The sequence below is a fragment of the Triplophysa rosa genome, linkage group LG21, assembly GCF_024868665.1.
Source record: "Triplophysa rosa linkage group LG21, Trosa_1v2, whole genome shotgun sequence".
In the NCBI taxonomy this organism is placed as follows: Eukaryota; Metazoa; Chordata; class Actinopteri; order Cypriniformes; family Nemacheilidae; genus Triplophysa; species Triplophysa rosa.
Genome location: NC_079910.1, coordinates 3,776,096 through 3,802,359, shown reverse-complemented (window position 1 = coordinate 3,802,359; position 26,264 = coordinate 3,776,096). Strand labels below are relative to the sequence as shown.

At 38.8% G+C, this 26,264-nt stretch overlaps 1 protein-coding gene across 3 annotated transcripts in view; it reads left to right on the top strand.

Moving 5' to 3' along the window:
- The first annotated feature begins 1,818 nt into the window (after positions 1–1,818).
- vwa5b1 (von Willebrand factor A domain containing 5B1) overlaps positions 1,819–26,264 on the top strand; it is a 31,318-nt gene continuing 6,872 nt past the window's right edge. For 2 of the 3 annotated variants that reach the window (XM_057320172.1, XM_057320170.1), the window contains exons 1-17: positions 1,819–2,114; positions 5,327–5,523; positions 6,163–6,321; positions 6,506–6,725; positions 7,446–7,594; positions 7,975–8,106; positions 8,876–9,000; positions 10,718–10,894; positions 14,645–14,755; positions 15,199–15,401; positions 19,191–19,305; positions 20,207–20,392; positions 20,468–20,669; positions 20,739–20,923; positions 23,068–23,278; positions 24,770–25,060; positions 25,136–25,273. In XM_057320172.1, the coding sequence (XP_057176155.1) occupies positions 5,385–5,523; positions 6,163–6,321; positions 6,506–6,725; positions 7,446–7,594; positions 7,975–8,106; positions 8,876–9,000; positions 10,718–10,894; positions 14,645–14,755; positions 15,199–15,401; positions 19,191–19,305; positions 20,207–20,392; positions 20,468–20,669; positions 20,739–20,923; positions 23,068–23,278; positions 24,770–25,060; positions 25,136–25,273 (2,743 nt within the window). In that variant the 5' untranslated portion in view covers positions 1,819–2,114; positions 5,327–5,384. The remainder of the gene's footprint in view (positions 2,115–5,326; positions 5,524–6,162; positions 6,322–6,505; positions 6,726–7,445; positions 7,595–7,974; positions 8,107–8,875; positions 9,001–10,717; positions 10,895–14,644; positions 14,756–15,198; positions 15,402–19,190; positions 19,306–20,206; positions 20,393–20,467; positions 20,670–20,738; positions 20,924–23,067; positions 23,279–24,769; positions 25,061–25,135; positions 25,274–26,264) is intronic. The other variant, XM_057320171.1, reaches the window with a different exon arrangement.

The following is a 26,264-nucleotide window of genomic DNA, read 5'->3' as shown; positions in this document are numbered from 1 at the left end:
CTGCCATTCAAATTCAGATATCAATAATTAATTTCAGATATTAGAAACACAATTCTAACTAGTAAAAAACATAATTTTTTATATCTCAAATTTTTTTATAAACACAAAAAGTTTGTGTTTGTGTTATGTTGGATAGTTTTAGACATTTAGACATGAAAGGAGCAGTTTGTGCTCGATGTGCACTGAAAAAGCAGTTGTTCAGCATATACAGTATGATTTCTTATGAAGTTGGTTAAGAGAATGTTAGAAGTGTTGTTGTTACATTGATATTTATACACTTAACTGGTTTTACAATTTGTAACTGTGTTATAGAAGCTTTAAAACCATCTCTAGTCTACTGGTAATTTGTTTGTGGGATATTATCTGACAGATGGGAATCAATAAAATATCATTAAAATAAATCCCACTGGGATAAGGCCCAAAACACACTACAAATGAAGGAATTTTGCAGTGGTTTTCATTTATTAGTTCACTGTGCTTTCTTATAAAAGGAGTTTCACATTCTTATACTACCCTTTGCTTTATATAATATGAAGAATAGTATAATAAACATTGGTAATGTTGATTTATGACAGAAATTAATCGTCAGATGGCATCACATGTAGTGTACTGTATTGTGTTGCTGTTCTTTATTACATTTTACATTACATTTATGAATGAATGAATGAGGCATTTATACAGTGCTTTACACCCAAAGCGCATTACAATCATATGAGGGGGGTCTCTCCTCAACCACCACCAGTGTGCAGCATCCACCTGGATGATGCGACGGCAGCCACAGTACAAAGGCGGCAGTGCGCCCACCACACACCAGCTATAGGTGGAGAGGAGAGAGATATAGAGCCAATTCAGAGGGTGGAGATTATTAGGAGGCCATGATTGACAAGGGCCAGTAGAGGGAATCTGGCCAGGACACCGGGGTTACACCCCTTCTCTTTACGAGAAGTGCCATGGGATCTTTAATGACCACAGGGAGTCAGGACCTCTTCAGGATTTACATTTATGCATTTGGCAGGCGCTTTTATCCAAAGCTTATTAATTGCATCCACGGTCTTTAGACATGTACCAAACCACCGGTTTCTTTCCTTTTGACTTCTTTTGTTTTGTTCTTGATTGCAGAAGAAATATTCAACAACCCATGCAGCCATCAAAAAATCCAGGAAGATGAGATAAAAGAGAGTGAGCGAGCGGGCGAGAGAGAGAGAGAGAGAGACTGTAGATAGTACGTGTTAATTTAATTGAGAAACAGAAGCGGAGATTTAAGCCAAGGCACCACACAGTAGAAAACACACATACTCATGTTCTCTAACCAACCTGTTGTCTTTTAAGAAGACTTGGAGGCTTCATGTTGATTGTCATGGTTACATCTTCTGCCAAAGCAGATTGATCATACGTGCGAAAAATGCGTCCAGAGAAAATAAAACCACCCCCCACTACCTTGCAAATCATATGAGGTGAGGAAACAGAGGGCAAGAGTGGGAAATAGTGAGAATAACACAAATATATACCGTTCTCTATGAATCTATGTCTAGAACCTTTTGTATTATCTATCATCTTCAATTCCCCATGTATGGTGTTGCATTTCAGGCAGTGGTCCCCTGGCTATCGAACAGGATGCATGAATGGACGCGCTCGTCGCTAATTAGGTGGGGGGTGGGGGGGCTGGAGGGATACTGGGTGGGTGGTACTGATGCTGAGGGGAAAATTGAGCGTTGGCAGGGAGGGGGCATGTTAATATGTTGCACAGGACAAGGTCACATCCAGGTTTGAGCTCCTGTGTTCTTGCAACAGCTCCTCTTCATAACCACATGTTGCTGCGCTGATTGGCTGCATTAACGTTCGGCCAGCTGCTCCAGCTGCAGCTATATCTGTCTCTCTCCCTCTCCCTCCCCCTCTTTCTCTCTCTCTGCCTCCCTGAATCTTCACTCTTCTCAGTTGTTGTGGCCAGCTCTGAGAGGCAGGGAGCTTTAATTCAGAGTTTCAGCCACCTGTGACCGCGGACATTCTCTCTACGCCACTAACACGGACGTCACTACCCAACATAGTGGAGCGACCCCACTCAATGTGGCTTTACACAGGAACCAAGAGAGATCTGTAGCAGATGCCAATGTGAGGTAAGAGTTTGGATTTCGTCATTTCTGAAGTGCACGTTTACACTTGAGAAACTGAATCGGTGTGCGGTGCGTGAGGTTCGCATTCATATGAAGTAAGATGCATGTTGTTTCATTTAGAGGTAAACATGCAGTGTTTTGAAGTAGTAAATGCGTGTTTAGTCTGTTTGGTGAGGATGCTGAATCAACAGGTGGTTGTTTCGGCGTCTTCTCCTGCGGTGCGTGTGGTGGCAGCGTGTGTGTAGCAGGTGATTTGGCTCTTTCATGAGGGTGATTCACACCGAAGACTCCAAGGAGGTGGGAAGGGGGGCGTGGGGGCTTGATCAGCGTCTGCCACTTTGGGTTCCCCCATCAGAGTCCCACATCACAGAAAATGCGTTACAATGCCAATGCATAAAGAATTCAATCTCGCCATTCATAATGAAATTGTATTCAAAACTGTTATTTGTTTTCTATACTTCATTTATCTAAACGTCAAAACTAGCACTCGTTTTTTTGAATCTCTACCTCTTGAACGAATCAATGTCAGGTATGGTCGAATGATATTGACAGCTTGGCTTTGTTTGGAGAATGAAACATGCTTTTTTGAGAACACATGATGGCAGTGTTTGACCGGTTTGCTGGGCACAACGGCTGCTAGAGATGAGGGGGGATCATCTTGCACTCTTGTCTATCTGGTCTGATCTCATCACAGGGTTGCGCCAAATCTATTAGAGAGGGGGTGGTGTTCTGTGTTATGGCTATGTGGACATCTGGATTAACAGCCCCGTTTCTGTTCTGTGATAACAGGGAGCTGTTTAATCTCAAACATTTATGGCTCATCCTGTCTTTGCAAAGCAATTACCCATAAATCCTGGATGCACTGGATGAAAATCGAGCCAACTTTTCAGAATAGCGTTTCTCTGTGATATCTCAACACGTTGGATGTGGAGGAGGTCTTTGAGGGTTGCATGTGAGGTGGAAATTGGAGGTCTGGTTTCTGGGTCTATAATCACACATTCTAATCCTAAAATGAATGACAATGTGTGTTATCCAGAACTAGATTTTTCAAAGAAATGCGTTATCGTTTCACAGCTTAGAATTGATGTTTACATCAATGAGATTTAAGGGAGAACAAATTGAGACTTTTGCTAAAGTCTCCTGCGTCTCCGTCTGAGAAAATTACCCATACATCTCACAAATGTCTCCATTAGTTTCAGAAGAGATCTCGGCAACGTCACAAACTGAGCTGAGATTTGTCAAGACTGCAATTAAAAGTCAATAATATTGAAGATCTCAATATGAACTCAAACATTTCTCATCAAATTTACCCAAACCCAGATTATTTTACCTCGACATTCATTCGACACCTCCATTCTCTTTATGTATTTTAACAATTGTGTCATTTGTTTCTGTTTTTATTTTCTTTTTATTATTACATCTGCTAATACTTAAATGTAACACAATGGAGAACTCAATTGCCCTGAGCTATTTCCCTCTGGGCATTTCAGGAATCTTAGTGTGTTTATCGAGATACAGGGTACTTCAGCAACATCTCTATTAGTGCTCCATATGGTCTCACTTCTGTCTAGGAAATACAGAAGATATTTGAACAGTTTTAATAAGTAGGCATTCTAGAGGAATATCATTTTCTCTTTATTAGAGTTTATTTAAGGTTTATTTACATATCTAGAGATTTTCTTTGTATGTAACTAAAAACTATTAAAGGGATACTCCCCCCAAAAATTCAGTCATCCTTTTTACTCACCCTTAAAGTCCCAGTGAAATTAAAAATGACAATTCTTTTTTCATGAAATATTGCAGCGTTCATAGTAAATAGCTTATCAATGTGGGTCATTTTCTTTTTAAAATTCATGTTCCCTCATAATCTTCAATTAAAATCTGAAAACGCACTTCTGCCCTGAAATGACTATCCATCTCAAATGCCGTAAATTAGACGGCTTGGGCGGGGCATCCGTTAACTCCTCCCCTTCAACTGTCAGTCTGCTGCAAGTTTCATTTCAAAATCAATGCAACAACTGTTTTTACACATCCAATCAATTCGCAGTGAAAAACGCAAGCCACGCCCACTAATTTTCTCCTTTGAAATTCCTTTTCACTCGGAAATGTGTCAGAATACGGAAGTCAAAACGATCGCAACTTCCAGTTCACAGGGCTGTACACATTTCTTTGTTCTGCTGAACACAAAGGAAGATATTTGGAAAAATGTTAGCAACTGACTTTCCTGAGAAACCATTGACTACCATATTTAGTTCTGTTGAACACAAAATGAGATTTTGAAGAATTTATGAAAGCAAACAGTTTTAGGGCACCTTTGACTACCATTTTAAACTTTCCTACTACGGTAGTCATGTCCCAGAAATGTCAGTTGCTAACATTTTTCCATACATCTTTCTTTGTGTTCAGCAGAACAAAGAAATTTATACGGGTTTGAAACAACTTGGGGGGGGGGGTTAATTCATGACCAAATTTTCATTTGGGTGGAGTATCCCTTTAAGCATATTACATCAACTTCATGTTTAATTTCGCGAACAATCACTGAAACAAGCATTAGGCCATGACTGAACCATATCATCTAATCATAGAGTTTTAGTTTTATATTCCTTTAATCTGTAATTCTCTGTGCTGGGTCAGAAACTGATTTGTCATGACACCAGCGCTGCATGTTTTGTGTGTGTGTGCCAGCGGCCTGTTTGAAGTTTCTATTCTCTTTGATGCTGCTGCATCAGACCTGTGTTCACAGTGGGGTGATGAGGGTGATGGGGTTTGTCATTTGGACACCAGAGGAACGCCCACAGTGAAACAGATAGCTCTATTTTCATTAACGCGACAGGCGTGAGGGCATCCATGAATTATGACCGGCGATCGTCTGTGAACATAAATGAATTGTTTGAGTTGTTGAGCACTGCTGTGGTGGTTCCAGAGAGCATTTGGACACTGTAGACAGACACAAAATGTACAGAACAAATGTCATTGCATTAGATAAAATGTCAAACTGTGTTTTAAATTTGTTTTTAAGAGACTTTTTTCATGCAAAACATTTAACTAAAGTTATATAGGTTTGGAATAGCATGAGGGTGAATAAATGATGGCAATGCTTTCATTTCTCCATATGCTTTTTGGTACCAGTATATGTTCACAGAGTTTATTTCGATCATATCTTGCAGAATGTCTTTATTTAAAACATGGTTTCAATCTCACTTGGTCTTTTGAAGGAAACATCGCTTCTCTCCTCCGTGCACGCGTGTGGATGTACTGGGCTGAATTTTCATCATGCCGGGCCTAATCAACAAGAGCAAGCGGAGCGGTCTGCCTCTCAGTGTCTCTGACATCACTTCCTGTGTCAGAGGTTACACCCTGGCAATGACAGCCTCTCTGACATATGAAAACATTGAGGATCACCCTATTGAGGGTGAGTCTGCTGCTTTATGAAGGCACTTTTCTAGTTCTAATGTAAATGCAAAATCCTTAAACTTACACTGGAAGTCTACAAGGACTTCGCAAAAAATATCTAGATGGACCCATATGTATTTAATTCCTAAACTAAACTAAATTGCCTCAAAATGTGATGTGCACAGCTCCGAAACTAATTTAAAATGTCACTTTGTGTAGATTTCTCATAAAACGCATTTATTTCCACGTCCACTTATCCTTCTACAGTAAGCTTATGATGCAAACCACAATTTTGATTCTTGGCCTCAAAAGCAATTTAGGAGGAAACGCATCAGATTGGTTTATTATCCTTGTAATCCTTTTTCGAAACCTCTCGTTGAGGCAGTCGAATGCCCTACAGAAAGCAGAGAAACACTTTTCTTCCCCCAAACCTCATCAGCTGTCTGTGTCAAGTCTGAAAATGTCACCGGTAGATTGTTGCTTTGCGCTCGCCAGTGGCATATCGACAGATTTGGTTTTTGCATCGGTCAGTGCTGAAGTCACTAAAACCACAGGATTTAATTTCTGTCAAGTGCAGAATTCACTTTGTGGAAAGATCAGTTTTCACCATTGCGTAACAATGCGATTTTTTCCAATGCTTTTCCCGTAACTGATGCAGGAATCTTTATATACCCCCTGGAAGAGTGCAGCGTGGTGGTCGGGTTAGAGGCAATGATTGGCAGCCAGATAATAAGCGTCCAGGTCAAAGACAAAACCAAAATCGATGACTGTTACTTTGATTGCTGTCATGTCGAGGAAGTCCCGCAGAGCGGAGGCGGTAAGGCTGCATGCTCATTCATAACGCTTGTTAAAGTATTTATCTTGCATAATTTCTGCTTCTGGACAAAAAAATGAAAGCCAGATTCAATCCAGTTATGCCGAACGGGAGCTTGTTGAAAATCATTGAAGCTCATAAATTCACTGTGCTTTTGAGGCTGTATTGAATTGCTGTAATTTTGCAGGTCATGTAGTTTTGGATGAGGATCAGGAGAGGACAGTACTGGTGGTCAATTTAGGGGTCATTCCACCTTTGGAGACTATAAATATACTAGTCAGTACCTCCTCAGAGCTGTGTACACTTCCTAATGGTGGGATTCTGGTAACGTCACCACCCGTATGCTCTCCACGCGTCCAACGGTCTGTCAAAGAAGAGCAGGCGTTTTCCCCCAGCACTGCTAGGAGGTACTACAAGATTTATGAATCTTTCCAAAGGTACAGTTTGTAACAATTTTGCAGTAAAATATCCAAAAACCACTAGGCCAGTGTTGTATATTTTGTTCAGCTGAGTACTTACAATATCTCAAATGTTTCCAACTACTTGTAAATCGTGAGAAAATCGGCATTCTAAACAGACACGGTGCCGTGCAGTCACCTGTCAATGGCATCATATCTGTGTTACCCTTTGTTACCGCCTTTACTGACTGTAGCTTTAATCATTTGACAGCCCTAATATTAAAGGGATAGTTCACCCAAAAATGGGTCATTTCAAATCTGACTTTCTTTCTGACGCAGAACACAATACAAGATATTTTGAAGAATGTTGTTAACTGGACCCCATTCTGTTGCATTGGTTTTGTGTGCATACGATAAAAGTGAATGGGTTCCAGTGCTGTTCGGTTACCTACTTTCTTCAAAAGATCTTCTTTTGTGTTCTGTGGAAGAAAGAAAGCCATAAAGGTTTGAAATGACAAGAGGGTGAGTAAATGATGACTGAATTTTCATTTTTGGGTGAACTATCACTTTAACACGATATCAATAATTATGGTTTTTCATATCACGGTTATTGTCAATACCGGTATAATGTGACACCTCTAGTTCCCATCTTAAGGCCTCACACATAAAAAAACTGATTTTAACATGAATTGGTAAGATGATGAATTGTCGTTATATGATTTATTTTAGGAGGGATAAACATCATTGTTCACCTGGAACCCATGAGCAGACCACCTTGGGTGTGTTGCTGTCTTCTCTGTTGGAGGAGGAGACCATCAACTCCATCGACTATGCATTTAACTTCCAGCTGGAGATCAGAGGACCGTATCTACTGGCAGGTCAGAACATCGCCACACAATACGAATGTGGCTCTTCAGCCTAAAAAGAGTGCAAGAAACTGATTTTAAATTGAACACACCGTACACGTCCTTCCTGAGAGAAGGTAGAAAACTACAAATTGCATTTTGAGCCTTGAGTTTGATCTTACCCTGAGACCTCTCCAGTTCAGATCATGCAGGTTTGGCTGGTTTGTGCTGGTTAGCCAGTTTAGCGGTTTATCTTGGCACTAACAACGCCAAGGGTTATTCATCAATCAGATTGACAGGTTCAGTCACTAAGACACACTACTGATAAATAAAGAATATTTTTTAATGCACATGTGTAGTGCACTTGGGTCTTAAATATTTCAGATGCTTAAATTATACGTTTCTCTGTGCAGGTGTGGAGAGTCCCTCCCATGCCATCCGGGCAGATGCTGACCCATTGGCCCGTTCCGCATCCAGCATTGTGGTCACACTGGCGGACAAATACACTTACGACTGCCCCGTGGAGATACTCATCTACCCCAGTGGTGTGTAACACACATTTTATTTATCATGATGAGATCCTTCCATTAATTGTTCTTAAACTATATTAGTGGTGCTTGCTAAAACTATTGTTTTGTATGAGCAACCACCACTCACCATTACACCACATGTGAGATTATATATGATTAGATTAAAGCTTTGCAACCCTTGTAGGGTAGTTTGCCATATATTAGAGGAGACATTGGGTCCCCACAAACAAGATCACAGCCACACAGTGACCTGTGCTAACTGTACAATAGAGAGCTTTTCAAAACAAGCTCATCCTTGCGTAATCAAATCAGAAGCTATCGAAACATCATTACTAGTAGATCAAATCTGGTTTCTTAGCCCCCTCCTTTCAGATCGAAACTCCCTTTTCTCTGCCCACCCTCTCGTGCCTTCACCTGTGGTGTCTGTGTGCCATAAATGAATCTCATACCACCTCATAAGCGGCCTCGATAGATTGCCTCACTCTCCAACTCTCTCAACCCGAGGCCAGTGTGTGCAATTGAATTCATTAGGAAGCCCGGCGGCATTGTGAACCGAGTGCCAAACGAATCGACCACCCACTGTGCGCCAACCATTGCAGCCCTTTGTATCGATACAGCTGCGGTTTCCAACAAAAATACCGCCGATGTGTCCGCCATTAATGGACAGACAGAAGAGTGAATAATGACAGCTGAAGATGAGTTCACGGGCTGTCATAACTCTCACCGTTCTGTCTCTACACGATAGTGTTTCACAGAAAGAGTCATTCTTGCTTCTCGTGTGCAGAGCCTCATCTACCGCACATTCTCATCGAGGATGGAGACATGACACCAGAGGAATACGACGAACATCTGAAGGGAAGGAGCGACTACATTAAAGCCACGAAGAAGGACTGCAGTAATGAGAAAATAGTGAGTCATCGTACAGTACAAGAGAGTCAAATCATGTTGAAAAAAGTGAAAAATTAAACATAGTAGACTGTAAAGGAAGGGAAATTAATGGGCTTTTGTGGGACTTTGCCAATGATATTTAGCTTTAACAAGTCTGACCCAGAATGACTAAATGGCAAAGAATATTTGTTTCGACTGTCAGCCATGTTAAACGTAGCATTGGTGATGCACATGTGTCACGGTACTACCATGGTATTTTTGGGGTACCGTGCCATATAGTAATATGTAAATACAATTAAACGTGTATATATTAATCTTTTGTACCATGGTATATCTCAAAGTACCGTGGTACTGCCACAACAATGGTACCTACAGTTAAGGTTTGTCATGCATTTAAAAACTTGTAAGAGACAGTGAAGTTTTTTAAATGTTTCGTGAAATGGTTTAATAGATGCTAATGTATTTCATGTTTTGGCATACTGTACAATAGATTCTAGAGATCTTTTTTCCAGATGTGAATGATTGCAGTTTGGTAAAAGTTTACTTTGTCTCATTTTAATACACTAGGTAAGGGATAATGTAGGCAGCCGGTTGTTATCGCAGAAATAAGCCCTGACAGTGTATCGCTTATTTCGCGATAACAGCCGGCTGCTCGTACATTATCCCGCTTATTACGCAGCTGCAAGTTGCCACATGAGAAAAAAACTGGACTTGAAATGTGATTTTGAAATATTTGATTAGCTCATTTTTACCGAATGCAGACCTTCCACGAGGAAAAGCCGTTTACTTTCGGTTTTAAGGTAAGAAGCAACGTTCAAATGTCAAGAACAAGCAATTTGGTTTAATCATTTGTAAATATAATGTCATATATGTTATTAAAAGACATATTTATATTTGTAAAAAAAAAACATCAAAATGATTTGCTACATCTGGGTTACCGTGTGTTATTAGTTTTGAGAGGTTGTTATCTGGGAATAACGAACCTGCAAATGTGGCGGCTGGCCAATCAGAATCAAGCATTCCAATGAGCCGTGTAATAGTAAGGGATAGTGTAAATCCAGCCGGTTGTTATTGCAAAATACACCAAGACAAGTTGACCTTGTATCACGCTGTAGGGGTTTGTTGAAGTATTCCGGAGAGCTGCGCAATAAGAGACTCCTAGCATACAGATAGCCGAAAATTCTTATTTTTGGGGGTAATGTAGCTCAACATTTTTTTAATGTCTCTGAGATGATTTCTTGATGTGCTTTAATCTTATATACATTTAGAAGTTAGTTTTAGTCAGGTTTTCTGTATCATTTGTCTGTTCTCATTATCTGGCGCTTCAGGAAATTGTAGCATTAAGTGGAAATGTTAGAACAGATGCATGTTTATCAGCGGTGCAAAGCATCTTTAAGTGCGTGACTCTATTCCTTCACAGGAAGGAAAGAACATTCAGCCCTAAAATGATTAGCAATGAATAGTTTCTATGGAAACCGTCAAAGGTCTTCAGACACAGTCCGTTGTGTTTATACCCTCTCATGTGGTAAAATAAGAGTAAATTTCACCTCCTTTGGGATATGTGCTTTAACACTCAGAGATGGTACTCCATGGACTCTAAAAGATTTTTTAATTGTAGTCAATGTGACACTAGCCACAAACATAAAGTATATTTGTTTATTTACATAAACATTTTGTGTTTTTTTTTTTTTAAATTAAGTAGATTGTTGACCGTTTCCTCTCTGACTGTTGTGTTTAGGTGGACATCATACGGAAAAGACTCCATAAGGACATTCTCCACAACCCTGTGGTCATGCTGAACTTCTGCCCTTACCTGTGCCCCACGACCTCTGACCTGAGGAGCATCCAGGGGGAGTTCATCTTTCTCATTGACCGCAGTGGCAGCATGAGCGGGGTCAACATCAGTCGAGTAAAGGTACGACCCTTCTGCCCATCATTAACTGCTGTTTTTCAGTGGTTTTAAATCCCAAAGAGCTTTTTTTAATGACCACCAGGGTACACACAGCACTTATTAAGCGAACAGACAGTCCAGCAGTAGTCTAATGGCTTAAGGCGGACCCCTCGTGGACCGTTAATGGTCTTTCTTGATGGATGAAGTTGTCAGGTCCAATCTGATTGGCTGGCTTTATGCAATTTTCACTTGTCAGGGTCCACATTAAGTACTACAATAAATGTATGAAAGCACTAGATGTTGATTTGACAAAGACTGTGTTCTTGTCATTAAAATGCTGAAGGCTTTTCAGAGTGACTTGGTAGCAAAAGAAATGAAAATTTAGTGGAAAAGTGTGGGCAACATTCCTTGAACTAGATGTTTTTACTTTTTAATTCGATTTTTTAATTTTTTGTGTGTAAAATTTGAAAAACTCTTTTCAGATGTCAGAGTTACTTTGTGTCAAATATAACAGGAGGGTTAAGCAATTCCAAAAGCATTCATATTAAGGTGTAAATAAGATATTGTTTAGTAATGAAGATTATGATTTAAAATCTGATATTTCACTCAAATGTATGTAGCCTCATAATACAAGCATTTTACGCTAAGACATTTTAAAGGGACAGTTCAGCCCAAAATTAAAATTCTGTCATAATTTACTTACTCTTGTGTCATTTTAAACTTGTATGACTTTTGTTCTTCTGCAAAACACAAAAGAAGATATTTTGAAGAATGTTGGTAAACTGACGTTAACCTAACCAAAGATGAATAAACGTTGGCTCATTGTTAGTTCATGTTGGCTAATGCATTTACTAATGTTAACAAATACAAGCTTACTGTAAAGTGTTTCTCATTTTACTAAATGTGCATTTGAAATTGTCGAACAGATGTTAAAGGACCACATACTGAAATAAACAGCTTGTTGAATTGAATGCCTCAAGCTGCTACAGTAATTGAACCCAGTAAGTCTCCGTGCAGAGGTTGGAGATTTCGTGCGCTCTGGATGTGTGAATGGGTGTGTGTGTTGACGGTATCTAGTGTGACGCAGGCGGCAGCGATGACTCACTGTGAATTTGATTGAGGACGCTCTGCTTCTCACCACAGACACCAGACTGGCCTTATCCAAAGGCTCGGGTCACTACTGTGGTATTACCTCGCCCAGAATATCGATCACCCTGAAGAAGACTTCATCCAGAAATGTCATAAAATCTGTGTGATCTCTCCTGGGCTGAAGAAGAACAATAAGTGTAGAAAATAAATGTAATTGTATGTGAGGAAGGGCCTTTAAATTCATGTTTAAAGGGTGTTGTGACAGACCTCATTATTAAAGGGATAGTTGATCCAAAAAAGAAAATTCTGTCATCATTTACTCACGCTCATGTAATTTCATACCTGTATATTAGTTTATTCCGATGAACACAAAGAAAGATATTTGGAAGAATGTTAGTAATTTTCAGTTCCGGGACATAATTGACTACCATAGTAGGAAGAATTAAATGGTAGTCAAAGGTGCCCGAGAACTCTTTGTTTTCCTAAATTCTTCAAAATATTTCATTATGTGTTCAACAGAACTACTATCATGTCCCAGAACTGAAAATTGCTAACATTCTTCCAAATATCGTTCTCTGTGTTCATTGGAACAAATACATTTATACAGGTTCAAAACAACCTGAGGGTGAGTAAATGATGACAGATTTTTCATTTTTGGATGAACTATCCCTTTAAGTAATAATGCTAGTTCACTTTTGTAAAGACATGTTCTTATGTACAAATACAGTTGATAGGGATTTAACTATTCACGATACTGATCTCACGATACGGTTCTTCATGATTTTTTTTACAAAATGAATTGAGACAAATTAGAAATGAACAACTGCCACTTTATTATTACTCAAATGCTGCACGTTTCTTTGTCAAATAAAAATATATTTTATGTCAAATAAAAAAAGCTTATTTGCAATTTTAAAACAAATTCCAAATCAAATAAAAAATGAATAACACAAAAGTCTCTTTAATATAAACAAAGACTTGCTTTTCCTAACGATTTTTTAACGTTTTTTTTAAAGCTGAGGTAACACACTCAGTTTCTGCCAATCTCATATTAGTCTTGAGTACCTATAGAGTAGTATGGCATACTTCATATCTTAGAAGAGAGATATTTAGTTTCATCACATTTATTAAAAAAAAGATATTGCTGTACGATTATTTCCGAAAACAGTCGAGGCCCTGGAGGCGTGCAGGGGGAACTTATACGTTTGTGTTGTTTACATTATTCACGTACGCGCCATCCAACAAAACACAGACATATTTACATTTACATTGATTCATTCGGCAGACGCTTTTATCCAAAGTAGGAGAGCATATAAACATTTTGTCAACACGCTAAACAGTACCGTTAGTTTACATATGACTCAGTTTCACTTACCGCATGCGGTTCATGACTGGCATCTTTTAGCGCCGCGACCTCTCTATATCAGTTTCAAACGATCTGCAAATCCAGCGTTCTATCCTCCGTTTATATAACATTCATCACTGAAATGCCGTCAACAAACAAACACAGCTGAACTTCCGTAACCCGAAAGAAGCATATTGATGGGCGTGCTCTTTCTCTCCCTCTCGCTGGTTGAAGTTTGGCGCGCTTTTCCGGGAGAATTGTCCAATAAGGGACTAAGAACCCTTGTTACGAAACGGGAATTCATGTTCGAAAAAAACTTTCCGAAACCTGTACGAACCCTGGCGGAGTGCATCGAGCACAGAAATACTGCGTCATACGTCCAACTCATTTTTTGACAAGTTGACCATGTTAAGCATGAGAAGCCAGCACGTTTAACAGTGTAAAGAAGTCAGAATGCATGAAATAGCTTGTATATCAGCATATCCACATTTACCAAGTTTGCAGTAAACACAGCGGCCCCCGCTGTTCAAAACATGCATTGCGATTCATTTATCATCTCAACCGACTTGAATCGATTTTTAACTGGCTCACGGTGAATCATTACATCCCTAGCAGTTAATGATGTCGGAAAGAATTGGATTCTTGTAATTAATTTGCTTTAAAAGGTAAATCGCTATGAAATCTAAATTGTACTTTTAAAGCACTGTGAATTTGTCACATATAATGCAGAAAGTCCAGGTCTAAAAAGCAACCAGCGGCATAGAGTAAAATCCCCCCTGGGAACAGAAGACGCAATTATAAACTCAATTTTATTTTCCTGCTCGGGGTGAAGCATATTTGCAGCTCCTGCAGGCCCTTCCTCAATGCCACTTGACCTGACAGACACCTTTCCTCCGCTCTCTTCTTTCTGTTTTTTTGAGAAATTTGCTCAGATGCTGCTCTTTCATAGCTCGGCAGATTTAATGGAGTTAAATATCAACTCGTTCTTGGATGTTTCTCCTAAAATTGCTTGGGAGAAATAACAATAGGCACAAATGAGACTGCTGTTAAAGTACATGTGTAAAGTACAATGCATGTGGATTGTAGAGGATTTGGGTAAATCTGATGAGAAATGTTTGAGTTCATATTGAGATCTACAATAATATCGACTATCGAGCTCAGTTTTTACATTGTTGAGATCTCTCTTGAAACTCTAATGGTGACATTTTCTGATTTCTGGCTCTTTCTCTCAGGAGACATATCTGAGACTTATTCAAAACATTTCATTAGATCTCCATTTAATCTCATTGATGTGTAGGAGATATAATATAACACTAACACCTTTTTCTATCTCTTCCCAGGATGCAATGGTTGTGATTCTGAAAAGTCTTTTCCCAGCATGCTTATTCAATATCGTGGGCTTTGGGTCCAAGTTCAAAACTCTGTTTGCCACCAGTCAGAGTTACGATGAGGTAGGTCACCCGCAGAGACCCAGAGCCAAACACAGTCAGCATCCACGCTCATTGTCCTCATTAGCACAGCAGTAACACCGCCACGCTGTCTGCTGTGAAGAACAGAAGTATTTGTGTTTGTCTGCTGGGATCCATTAACAATGTTTTGTATAATGAAGTTTATATAATAAAGTTTTTCGGTTATATAATAAAAGTCCTGGTAATAAAGTTTTATACTGATTTCATAATTCTGTGCACTATATGTACTGTAGAAATTCTTATTCTGTGGTTTTCATAAGACATTAAGAAATGTATTTTAATTACGTAAATGTTTCATACCCCATTGGCTGAAAACTCCAATAGTCTTACACAATTTGTGTCTCAAGTAAATTTAAAAGACTCTTTTACTGATAGTACAGTGGAGTTTAGCAAAAGTGTCATAAAGTTGCTGATTTATGAAACAGGAGACTTTAGCTTTGGCCTGTGAACATGTGAAGAAGATTCGTGCTGATATGGGCGGCACAAACCTACTGGCTCCGCTCAACTGGATCCTGCGGCAGCCCATGCAGAAGGGTCACCCTCGCCTGCTGTTCCTGCTGACGGACGGAGCCATCGGTAACACCGGGAAGGTCATCGAGTTGCTCCGTAGCCATGCCCGATTCACCAGGTCAAATTTTCTGTCGTATTTAAAGGGATCGTTCACCTAAAAATGAAAATTCTGTCATCATTTACTCATCCTCAAGTTGTTCCAAACATGTATACATTTTTTGTTCTTTTGAACTCAAAGAAAGATATTTGGAAGAACGTTTGCAATTTTTCAGTTCTGGGACATCATTCACTACCACACTACCGTAGAAAAAGTATTGTATATATATTTTTTACCGTTAACCACAAAATGAGATATTTTAAAGAATTTAGAAAAGCAAACAGCTCTGGGTCACCTTTGACTATCATTGTAATTTTTCCTACTATGTTAGTCAGTGATCTCAGAACTGAAAATTGCTAACATTCTTCCAAATATCTTCCTTTGTGTTAGGCAGAACAAAGGAATTCATACAGGTTTGGAACAACTTGAGGGTCAGTAAATGAGTGACAGATTTGATGACAAATTGACTCATGCAAGCAAGGCCACGTAGTCCTCACTAGTGAATCTAAATGAGAAAGCCAGCTCTGATTTTGTCTGAATGTTTATACGTTTTCAACAGGGGTGTCTCAACATCAATCGCAATATACAGCCGCGGAAAAAATTAAGAGACCATTTAAAAAATATTTTCAGTTTCTCTCAATTAACTATACAGTATATAGGTATGTGTTTAGGTAAAATGATCATTTTTGTTTCATTCTGCGAACTACTAACAATATTTCTCCCAAATTTCAAATAAAAATATTGCTTCTATTTGCATTTAGTTGCCGAAAATGAAAACTGGAGAGACGGGTCAAATAACAGAAAAGATGCTCTGTATTTTTTTCAGACCTCAAATACTGCTCATATTCTTATTCACTTTTAAGCAATTTGTATGTTATAATCTGGATTTTTATTGCAGTTTTCATGTGACTGACACTGGACTGCCACACTACATATAGAAATGCAGATTAAATGAACATTTGGAATGCTCTCTTAATTTTCCTTTGTTTGTAAATTAAATCTTGACAAAATAATAAAAAGGCTTAATGAAAATATGCAATTAATAATGAAATAGAATCAAAAGAAAAATTCTTGTAAGTGAAATCAACTGGCATTGGTTCTTCTGCTTCTCATAACCGAACATAATGTGCTAAAATCTGTAAAATTTACTATAAATAATGACCTCAATATCGTTTTTTTTCTCACAAAAATCAGTTATATGGCTTAAAAAGATTAAAAATTTGTTGTAGACTGCTTTTATGATGCTGGCCTAGATTCTTCAAATACAGTAGGAAGAAAGAAAGTCGATCAGGTTTGTGACACCACGAGGGTGTGTAAAAGGATTCATCCTTCAAACTGCTCATCTTTGCATGATCTATTCCTTTAATATCACTGGCTTGGGAACACAAAGCAGCGGAATGATACAGGTTATCAGATCATAATCAGATCAGCACAGATGCAGTGTGAGTAAATGGATGTCTAACTGTCTAATCCTTTAAGATTACTTCAACTACAATGGTGCTGTTATTCACGGGCTTTGTTACGTCCCCTGTCGATTTCTAACCTGCAGAGATTTTTCTCCTGTTCTTTTGTAACCCGTTATCCTGGAGGAAAGTCTACAATAGCTTTCTTTTCAATGATTAGAAAAACCGTGGGTTTTAACAGCCGTTCCTTTCGTACAATGGAACTGAGGTCAGACTCGGAGCAGATGACTATAGTCACTAGTGCTGAAATTCAACGCAGTTTCTCTGCTGTTTGTGCTTTTGATGGATGACTCTTTTTCCACGCTTGTCCTGACTTTAAAAATGCAAAAAATGCAAAGGTGACTGATGTGTTCACCGTCAGCTCATTGAGCAAATAGCAAGGCGCTGTTAGTCATGTGGGGAGACACATGCATTGAAGGTCACCGTCTTTAATTACTATCGTTTGCATTCAAATCAAATGGTGTGTGTGTGTTCTTCACAAGCCAGAGTAAGGGGTTATTGAATCATTTGTTGATAGAAAAAACTAATGACTTTGAAGGACTCTGGGGGTTAGACAAAAGCTCTGTTCAAAATCAAATTCTAGATTATAGATTCATATTGAATGTAGGCAGGTGTAATACTTTAGCAACACAACAGTACTTCAAATGTCTTTGCATGTTTTAAATTGAAGGATAACACTTTTTTCAACCCACTACCGCATAGCAGTTGTTTACCTAAAGGGTGTCAGAAGACAACGGTACATAATCTATAATGCTAATACTTATCAATAAATTGACAATTTAGCCCAGAATTTGTGCGTACTATGAATTTGGCATGCTTATTAAAGGAACAGTTCACCCAAAAAAGAAAATTCTGTCATCATTTACTCAACCTCAGGTTGTTCCAAACCTGTGTAAATTTCTTCTGCTCAACACAAAGGAAGATATTTGGAAGAATGTCTCATTCCCCATTTACTGCCATAGTAGGGAAAATAAACACTATGGGAGTCAATGAGGGATGAGATCTGTATGGTTACTGACATTCTTCCAAATATCTTCCTTTGTGTTCAGCAGAACAAAGAAATGAATACAGGTTCAGAACAACCTGAGGTTGAGTAAATGATGACAGAATTTTCATTTTTGGGTGAACTGTTCCTTTAAGTCATGCGTCATATTGGAACAGTCAAACATTGGACTGTGCATTGGCAATCGTAGTTATACACAACTACGAATATAAAATGTTATGTGCTGTTTGGTTGACCCAAATTTTGTAGAACTATTAGAATAAGACCCTGATCAACTCTGCTGAAAAAACGATAGGAACGGTCACCGAAATTGGGATGTTTTTTTATTAAAATACCATTATAAACCATTCGCCTTTTTAATTAAAACCATTACAAAATTTATTTTGGTTGTGTGTTTTTGGGCATAATTCCAATAGCCAGATAATATTCCACCAATAGAATCCGTCACATACCAGTAGACATCATTATAGTTTCCATTAAAACTAATACAATTCCCATTATGACCATTGAATCCATTACATTTTCTGTTGTGTTTTGGGCAGGGTTCCAATGTTTTTCAGCAGGGAAGATGCAAACGGCATTAAAGTTACCATAGTTTAAAGCCCCCAAAATATTGAGTTAATACATAAATGAACATAAACATTATTCAAGTTGTTTGGAGATTTAAATCTCTGTGCAAGGATGGTGCTTCATAAATTAATAGCATTATGACAGCAACTAAAATGTGTTGACATGTCTGGAGAGGTTGTGAATGTGGCATCTACGTATTGGAGTCAATTATTGTATGAGTCAAGTCACTTTATTTAAAGAGAACTATTTGTGAGGCGTGTAATATCTCAAGCATTTCAGATCAGTCATTTGTGAGGGTTAATGTCATGCTGTCGTAAGAAGTAAAGAGCAAGGCAGCTCACTATGTTTTGCTAGTGAGTGAAGAAGGACAAGAGCTAAAAAATAACAATTTCCTTTTTGGCTTTCTGACAACAACCGCTTGCCTGTTTCAGAATTAATATGGCAATAAATTTGAGTGAATCTTCAATTAAACTGATATTGTTTGGCAGTGTCACCGGCTCGAGATGCGTCAGTTCACGCTTTTTTATAGCGCTGGAGAAGTGATCGAGTTCTCTGTTTTGCTTCAGGTTTTGAAGGAATCTAGCTATGAAGGTGTCTCAATTTGCTTGCCATTTAATCTCATTTGTATAGGAGAAAAGATATTAAAGAGATGTGTTATTTTCTTCTACTGTGGGGTTTCTTAACACCCTGTTGAATTTGATGGTCTTCTGATGTTTTTGAGGTCTCGATGCACCTGTCAAGTATCTCTCTCTCTCTCTATGTGTACCATGGCAGGTGTTACACATTTGGCATCGGTCAGGGCGCATGCAGAAGGCTGGTGTTAGGACTGTCTACTGTTTCCAGAGGAACTGCTGAGTTCCTGGCAGAAGGGGAAAGACTGCAGCCCAAGGTGCTCATTTCATCTGACATGTTTATCCTCCACCGCAACAGCCTGTTATTTTGAATGTCACCACACAGCTATTATAACAGAGATGTAAATCGTGGGCTGCTGGAATGAATTAGCAATTAACAATTCCTTTGTCTCAAAAAACATAAATTAGGGTAGAAGTCAAAGCCTCTAGCACATTAAAGGGAAACTCCCCCAAAAACGATAATTCTGTGATCAATTATTCAGATTTCTTTGTTTTTGTAACACCAGGATAGGTAAGACCGGGGATAGTTGTCACACTTTTATTTTACAATTGTTTACAACATGTTGACATCAAACAGCATATAATACTGTCTTCTGCAAAGTTTGACAATTATGAAACACATTTATTAACTAATTAAACGGTCAAAGGTGACGTACAAAAATATCAAATCCATGTATTGGCTAATGAATGAATAAATTATAAATCCGTAACCTTTAAAACATAATAAGAGTGCACTGACTAGCTCTGATCTGACATTTATAAGGAAATATCCTTATTTTAATGTAAACAGCTCAACCTTTAAGTTAAAAATATTGTATTTTTTATTATTGTGTTGGGCAGTACACACTAGAGCTGTAACAAAAATATGATTTTTAGAAATGTACTGGGAATTAACGATATTCTGATGGAAGAGGATTTTATATCAGATGTTTGAAACCAACATTCACTACAAGAGAAAGAAAGCATTTGTGTAAGTTTTGTTTGGAATCCTCAGTTTTTCTGATACAGCCATTGTGACAACTTACCCCGGTCTCTCCTACATGTTTTTAGTTACTGTATATAGACCACATTTACTAACGGTGCACTATCGATTAAGTTTAGTAAATGACTGAACTGATTTGTTTAAGTATTTAGTTTATTGCGTTTTTGGACCAACAGATGATAAAGTCTCTGAAGAAAACCATGACATCAGTTTTGACTGATATCTCAATCGAGTGGCTGTATCCAGAGACAAAGGAAATCTTGCTTTCTCCGGTGGGGGCGACATGTCTGTTTCCCGGTGACCGCTTGATTGGATACAGCGTGATCTGTGATACCTCCAAATATCACTCCAACCCCAAATCTGTGAGTATACTCGGAATGAACTATGTTCAGATACACTCATGATTCGATACGATACGCTTCTCTTTTGTGTATCAGGACAAGCGAAGGCGATACAGCATGATGCGTTCCAACGAGTCGACCAGTTCTGTGTTCTACCACTCTCAAGAGGAGGATGCTGGGAAGGTTTCGTCTGATAGTCAGGGGTCACACCGAGAGAACCAGGTCGCCTCAGTGTTTGACAGTTGCCAGGATACCATGTCTGAGAGCAGCTCGGTCGCCACGGAGCAAGACGCCATGGGTACAGCACAACTCAGCACGGGGTATAATTGCAGCATTTTAACAAACGTTATAACAAGTTTTTTCACAGGATGTGACATGGCCACCTCCCCGAGAAGACGTGCATACAGCACCAATCAGATTGTAGATTACAACCCCGCGAAGAAGGTGTACACTCCCAGCGACCCCAGCTCGGCGGTGGGCAAGAACCCTCTTAGAAGAGCGAAGGTCCAAGAGCTCATCGGTCAGACTGATCAATGGAAAATAGACTACCAGGTGAGGAACTCTTGTGTGTGCATTTGAGTAAAATTATGTGAAACGTTGGTATCTTTCATATGCTTCGTGCGTGTGTTTTAAAGTCCCTGTGAAGGGGAAGTTGCGATCGTTTTTTACTTCCGTATTTTGACGCAATTCCGAGTGAAATGAAATTTTGAATGAGAACAATTGTGGGCGTGGCTTTTCTCTGCGATTTGATTGGATGAATAAAAACAGCCGTTGCATTTTGAAATGGAACTGGCAGCAGACTGACAGTTGAAGGGGAGGAGTTAACTGATGCTCCGCCCAAGCCATCTAACATACGTCATTTAAAGTCCCCATGAACCGGAAGTTGCGATCGTTTTTACTTCGGTATTCTGACACATTTCTGAGTAAAAATGAATTTCAAAGGAGAAAATTAGTGGGCGTGGCTTGAGTTTTTCACTTCGAATTGATTGGATGTGTAAAAACAGCTTTTACATTGATTTTGAAATGAAACTGTCGGCAGACAGACAATGAAAGGGGAGGAGTTAACAGATGCTCCGGCCAAGCCGTCTAGTTTACGTCATTTGAGATGGATCCATCATTCCAGGGCGGAAGTGCATTTTCAGATTTCAACTGAACATTATGAGGGTACATGAATTTTAAAAAGAAAATGACCCACATTGATAAGCTATTTACTATAAACGCTGCAATATTACATGAAAAAATGTCATTGTAGGTTTTTTTTCACTGGGACTTTAACAGAAAACACAAACCTTCTGTTGTTTTTTTTCATTTGAAGAAATACCACTCCATCTGCTTTAGCTAAAGCATCTGCTATCATGTGTAAGGAGCGCTTGAAAGCTCTACGGATCCGTCTGTTTGTTCATAAGGGTTATTTGAACTCATTTCTGAGCTCGGTGTGCAGATGATGAGATCTGAATCTTCTCATTGTGGCCGTAATTCAATCTTCTCACCGCCACGTACATACAAATAGAGTTTGGATCGCACAGCCAGCAAAAGATGAATTACAGATCCCTAGAGGTAGAAGCACAAGAAGAATTCTCAGAATGGAAATACTTAACCTAAAAATGAGTTTGAGGTGGAAGGATTAGATGACATTTTGTGATGCGTGACTAAATCGGAGTCTTGGGAAAGAAACAAGACAGCCGCCCATCACAGAAAAGACGTGCTGTGTTTGAACAGTCACATGGGTCACAGAAATATCCCTGACTCAGAGACGAATGAATATGCCATCAAGACCACCATGGAAAAGGTGTAGAATTACCCAAGATTCTCTACACACAGCAACTAAAAGATGCTTTCCTAAGTTTGTTACACATGTTGCTCCGGTTCGATTTCCATGAATCCAGCCGTACTTCCGCTTTGTTAGCACCCTGCCGAGAGTCTGATATTAAACTGATATTAAACATCCGACCAATTGCATTCGTCACAAAGGGTGCAATTAGTTTTGACATCTGTGACAAAACCTCTGATGGCCACGATAACATTTCAAGTGTCATTCCTTCTGAAAGAGGCAAGGATATCTATACTATTCTTTACTCATCACTGCAAGCAATCGGCAATGGAAATGTTTTAAATAACGCAGTGAGAAATATTTCAGACTAGCTGAGGGCAATAACAAGTGCCCTTGATTTCTCCTCAGTGCACATAATAATGACTTTAATGGGTCTTATTAGCTCTTCAACAGGCATGCGTTTTTCATGGTCCAAAGTGTCATTAAACTCAAGTGACGACAGACGGAATAGGACCTAGAATGCTAACAGAATCATGACGAAAAATTAGATTTGCTGTTTACATTTTGGAAATTATAATGGTAACGTATGCTTGATAATGACAGAAATATTAAAATCAGACTGGGTCATGTTATGTTTTAAAGGGATAGTTCACCCAAATATAAAAATCTTTCATTGGAACACAAAACAAAATATTTAAAAAAATGACTCCGTGGTTTTGTGTCCATACAACGGAAGTCAATTGTTGTTAGCTTATCAACATTCTTCAAAATATCTTCTATCGTGTTCGGCAGAAGAAGGAATGTCAGTCTGGTTGGCAGAGGCTTCTCCTGCCTAAATGCTGTCATTTTACTTTGCCAGCGTTTTCTTTATAGCGCAGCCAAGAACAGACTTTGACTCACGCTTTGTTGCCATTTTCTCCACCAGCCTCAGTTGGCCAGCCTGTGTGCGACATCCTCAAGAGCCCGACCTGTGCCTTGTCACAAACCTCCACAACAAGAGGGGCTCCCGGGAGAATCTAAGACAGATCAGGCACCGTCTGGCCCCTCTGCGCAGGGGATAACCCCGCGTACTGCTGTGGAGGACGGATCCAGATCTTCAACAGACAGTCCATCTCTAGGCAGCACTGGTGATGCAGGTCAGAAATAAAGTCACATTTCTGATGTCTAATATAATACAAGTTGGCTTTAACAATGTATTATACCTGTAATCAACAGCACAGTGTGAGCGTGAGGACTTTAACGCACAGCATACACTGAGCACTCACATATCATGTGACACGTTATGAATAAAATGTCGGGCATAATGGTATGATAGTGATGTATTCTAATATAGTAAGTAGTCAATCAAATACAATATATTAGAGCTGGTTGGTATGAAGGTATACCGCTAAGGCAGAATAAAATGTTAACAGATTTTTCTATTCTGTCTTTACCACGGTATATAAATAAGTGGGCGTGACCAACTCACGCACAGAACTCCTGCACATGAGACTGAGTTTAAGTATATTAGTGCCACCATACATCAGGACTACTTTTAAACTCACTGAAAAAAGGGTTTCATTCAACCAATTAAAATATTTTAGGGTAAGGATTCACATCTAAATTTTATAACTTGAGCCAATTAAAAATATGCCTTTTCTTTATTATTTTTCATTGGCTTAAGTTATAAAACATAGATGTGAATCCTTACCCTAAAATCTTTAATTGGTTGAATGAAACCCTTTTTTCAGTGCTGTTACCGCGAGTTGTTTTTAAGTGTGGGTTACAGTTTTGACATATTATATAGATTTTCATCTTTTATAATTATTATAAGTACAATTGTATTCATTATTATGTTTAATTATAATTTAAGTAAAATAAAAATATTTGATGATTTATATTCTACCAATAATAAACAAATTAGATTGTTTTACAGGTTGACGTGTCTCCCCAGGGCTGTTGCTATTAAATAATAAAAAAGTCAAATATAAAAATAAATAATATGACATATTTGGAGTTTGGAATAGGCATATTTTGCTTAGTGTTTGGGGTAAGGTCATTGGGTTAGTTTTGACTACCCGTTAACACAATCTCACAGCAAAAACGTAACTATTTTACGACATGGCTAATTTTGGCTAATTCGTATGAATTCGTATGATTTCATTTGTACAATTTTGTACAACTTGCTTTCGAGCCAGTGATGTTAGGGTTGGGGCGGGGTTAGGGGTGGGACTTCAGTATTGCTTTATCTAATAACTTTTTTACGATTCGAAACATAGAAATTTATATGAATAAGCCACCTCATAAAATAGTTATGAATTCCCATGAGATCAGGTTGGATTTTCTTGTGCAGATCTGGCAACTCTCAACTATATAACTATACTTTTTTAATTTAACTGTGACAAACTATAATTTTATTGAAATAAAATTACAGTGAAACTGATTATAGATGTTTTTGGTCAAGAAACTAAAATCAGCTAAAACCTATTTGGATCAGCTTTTGTTCCTAGTTGCTTTGAACCTGTTTTACATGAGCTTGTTTGTTACTGGTAGTTGGTCACCAGCTGGTGGTCTATGGCTAGTTTGATGTGGTTTTGATGTTATTGCACAAAACAACATGTTCATCTCCTGCATGTTTTTGGGAACAGATGGCTACACACATCAGCTTTGCGAAGTCGAAACGCCGCAGGATCCTCAAGCTCCAGAATTTAAAGCCGCTCGATGGAAGGGAGACTGCAAAGCGGTCGTGTCAGGACTGCTGTGTGGAAAACCTGTGAAATGGGAGGTGACCTTTGACATTCAGCCGTACCTCAAAGGCCGAGAACGTGAGGAGAAGGTACACGAAGACCTGTGGAACGAAACCTTCCATCATCTGGCAGGACGTTCAATTATTCAAGACTTTGAACACATGGCGGATAAAGAATGTGAGATTGAGAATGGTAAGAAACTTGAGCTGAGCGTTTCATCCAAAGTGCTGTCAACCTCAGATTTAAGTTCTTTATATTTTCTCTTAGGTTCTGGCAGAAGGTACCAGCTTTATGCCATTCACACTAGTAAAGCCTGCAACATCTTGAGCAAATACACAGCGTTTGTGCCCATCGATCTGGACAGTAATGAATATTTACCCACCGGTGTCGAGTACAGCCACCCTGGTAATCATTTACATATTTATTTATTAAATCTCAATCGTCTCTATAAATTTCTGTGTTCTCTAATGCCAAACCAATACAATACTGTACATACACTGATGTTCAACAGTTTAGGGTCGCTTACTCATCCTTTCTTTATATCGTCGCTGTCGGGAAGAATCCTCGCATCTCCAAAACCATTATTTTTCAGGAAATTAAAAAAACTGCATATTTTTTGAGTTATTAAACATTGTATCGTTAAAGTTGGTATTATACCTAATATTGCTATCATATACTGTTGTGTACCAACATCAACACAACATTTCCCCAAAACCATGTTTAATCGGAGATACAAGGTTTATGACTTGGGAGCAGGGAGATGCGAGATTACGCTGTCATTGATAAGAATGGTACGGACACAGACGACGCTGCTGCCAGCAGTGTTCATCAAAGTCTGAGGTCGCGTTGAGCCTTTTGACAAGAGACGAGGCTTTAAGAGCTAATGAAAGCTAATGATTGTGGTTACATACATCTTCCTAAACTCTATTTTAAACGTTAGAGCTATGAGTGACGCAATACCAAAATAAAACGTTAAACAGGCTGTCTAATATAGGCGGAAATGAATCTGCACGCAAATAAAGTCGGCGGTTGCGTTGAGCCTCTTGACAAGAGAAAAGGCTTCAATTGTTAACCAACGACTGTGGTTACATACATCTTCCTAAACTCTATTTTAAAGGTTTAAGAACTATAAGTGATGTAATACAAAAAACGATGAGCTGACTAGGCTGTCTAATAGGCAAAAATTAGCCGAATCTGCTCGCAAACTTACCTTCGTGGCTCACGGGCTTCCTTCTGCACCGAAGCATTACAGCTATCGATTTTTAACAAAACAGGCCTACTCAAATGTATCTAACCTAACTATTTTCACTCGTTATTGTCTAAAAAACTTTCAATCAGGAGACGTAATGCCAAGAAGCTCCCGCGGAGTGAAGAAGAGGTGGAGTTACGAGACTTC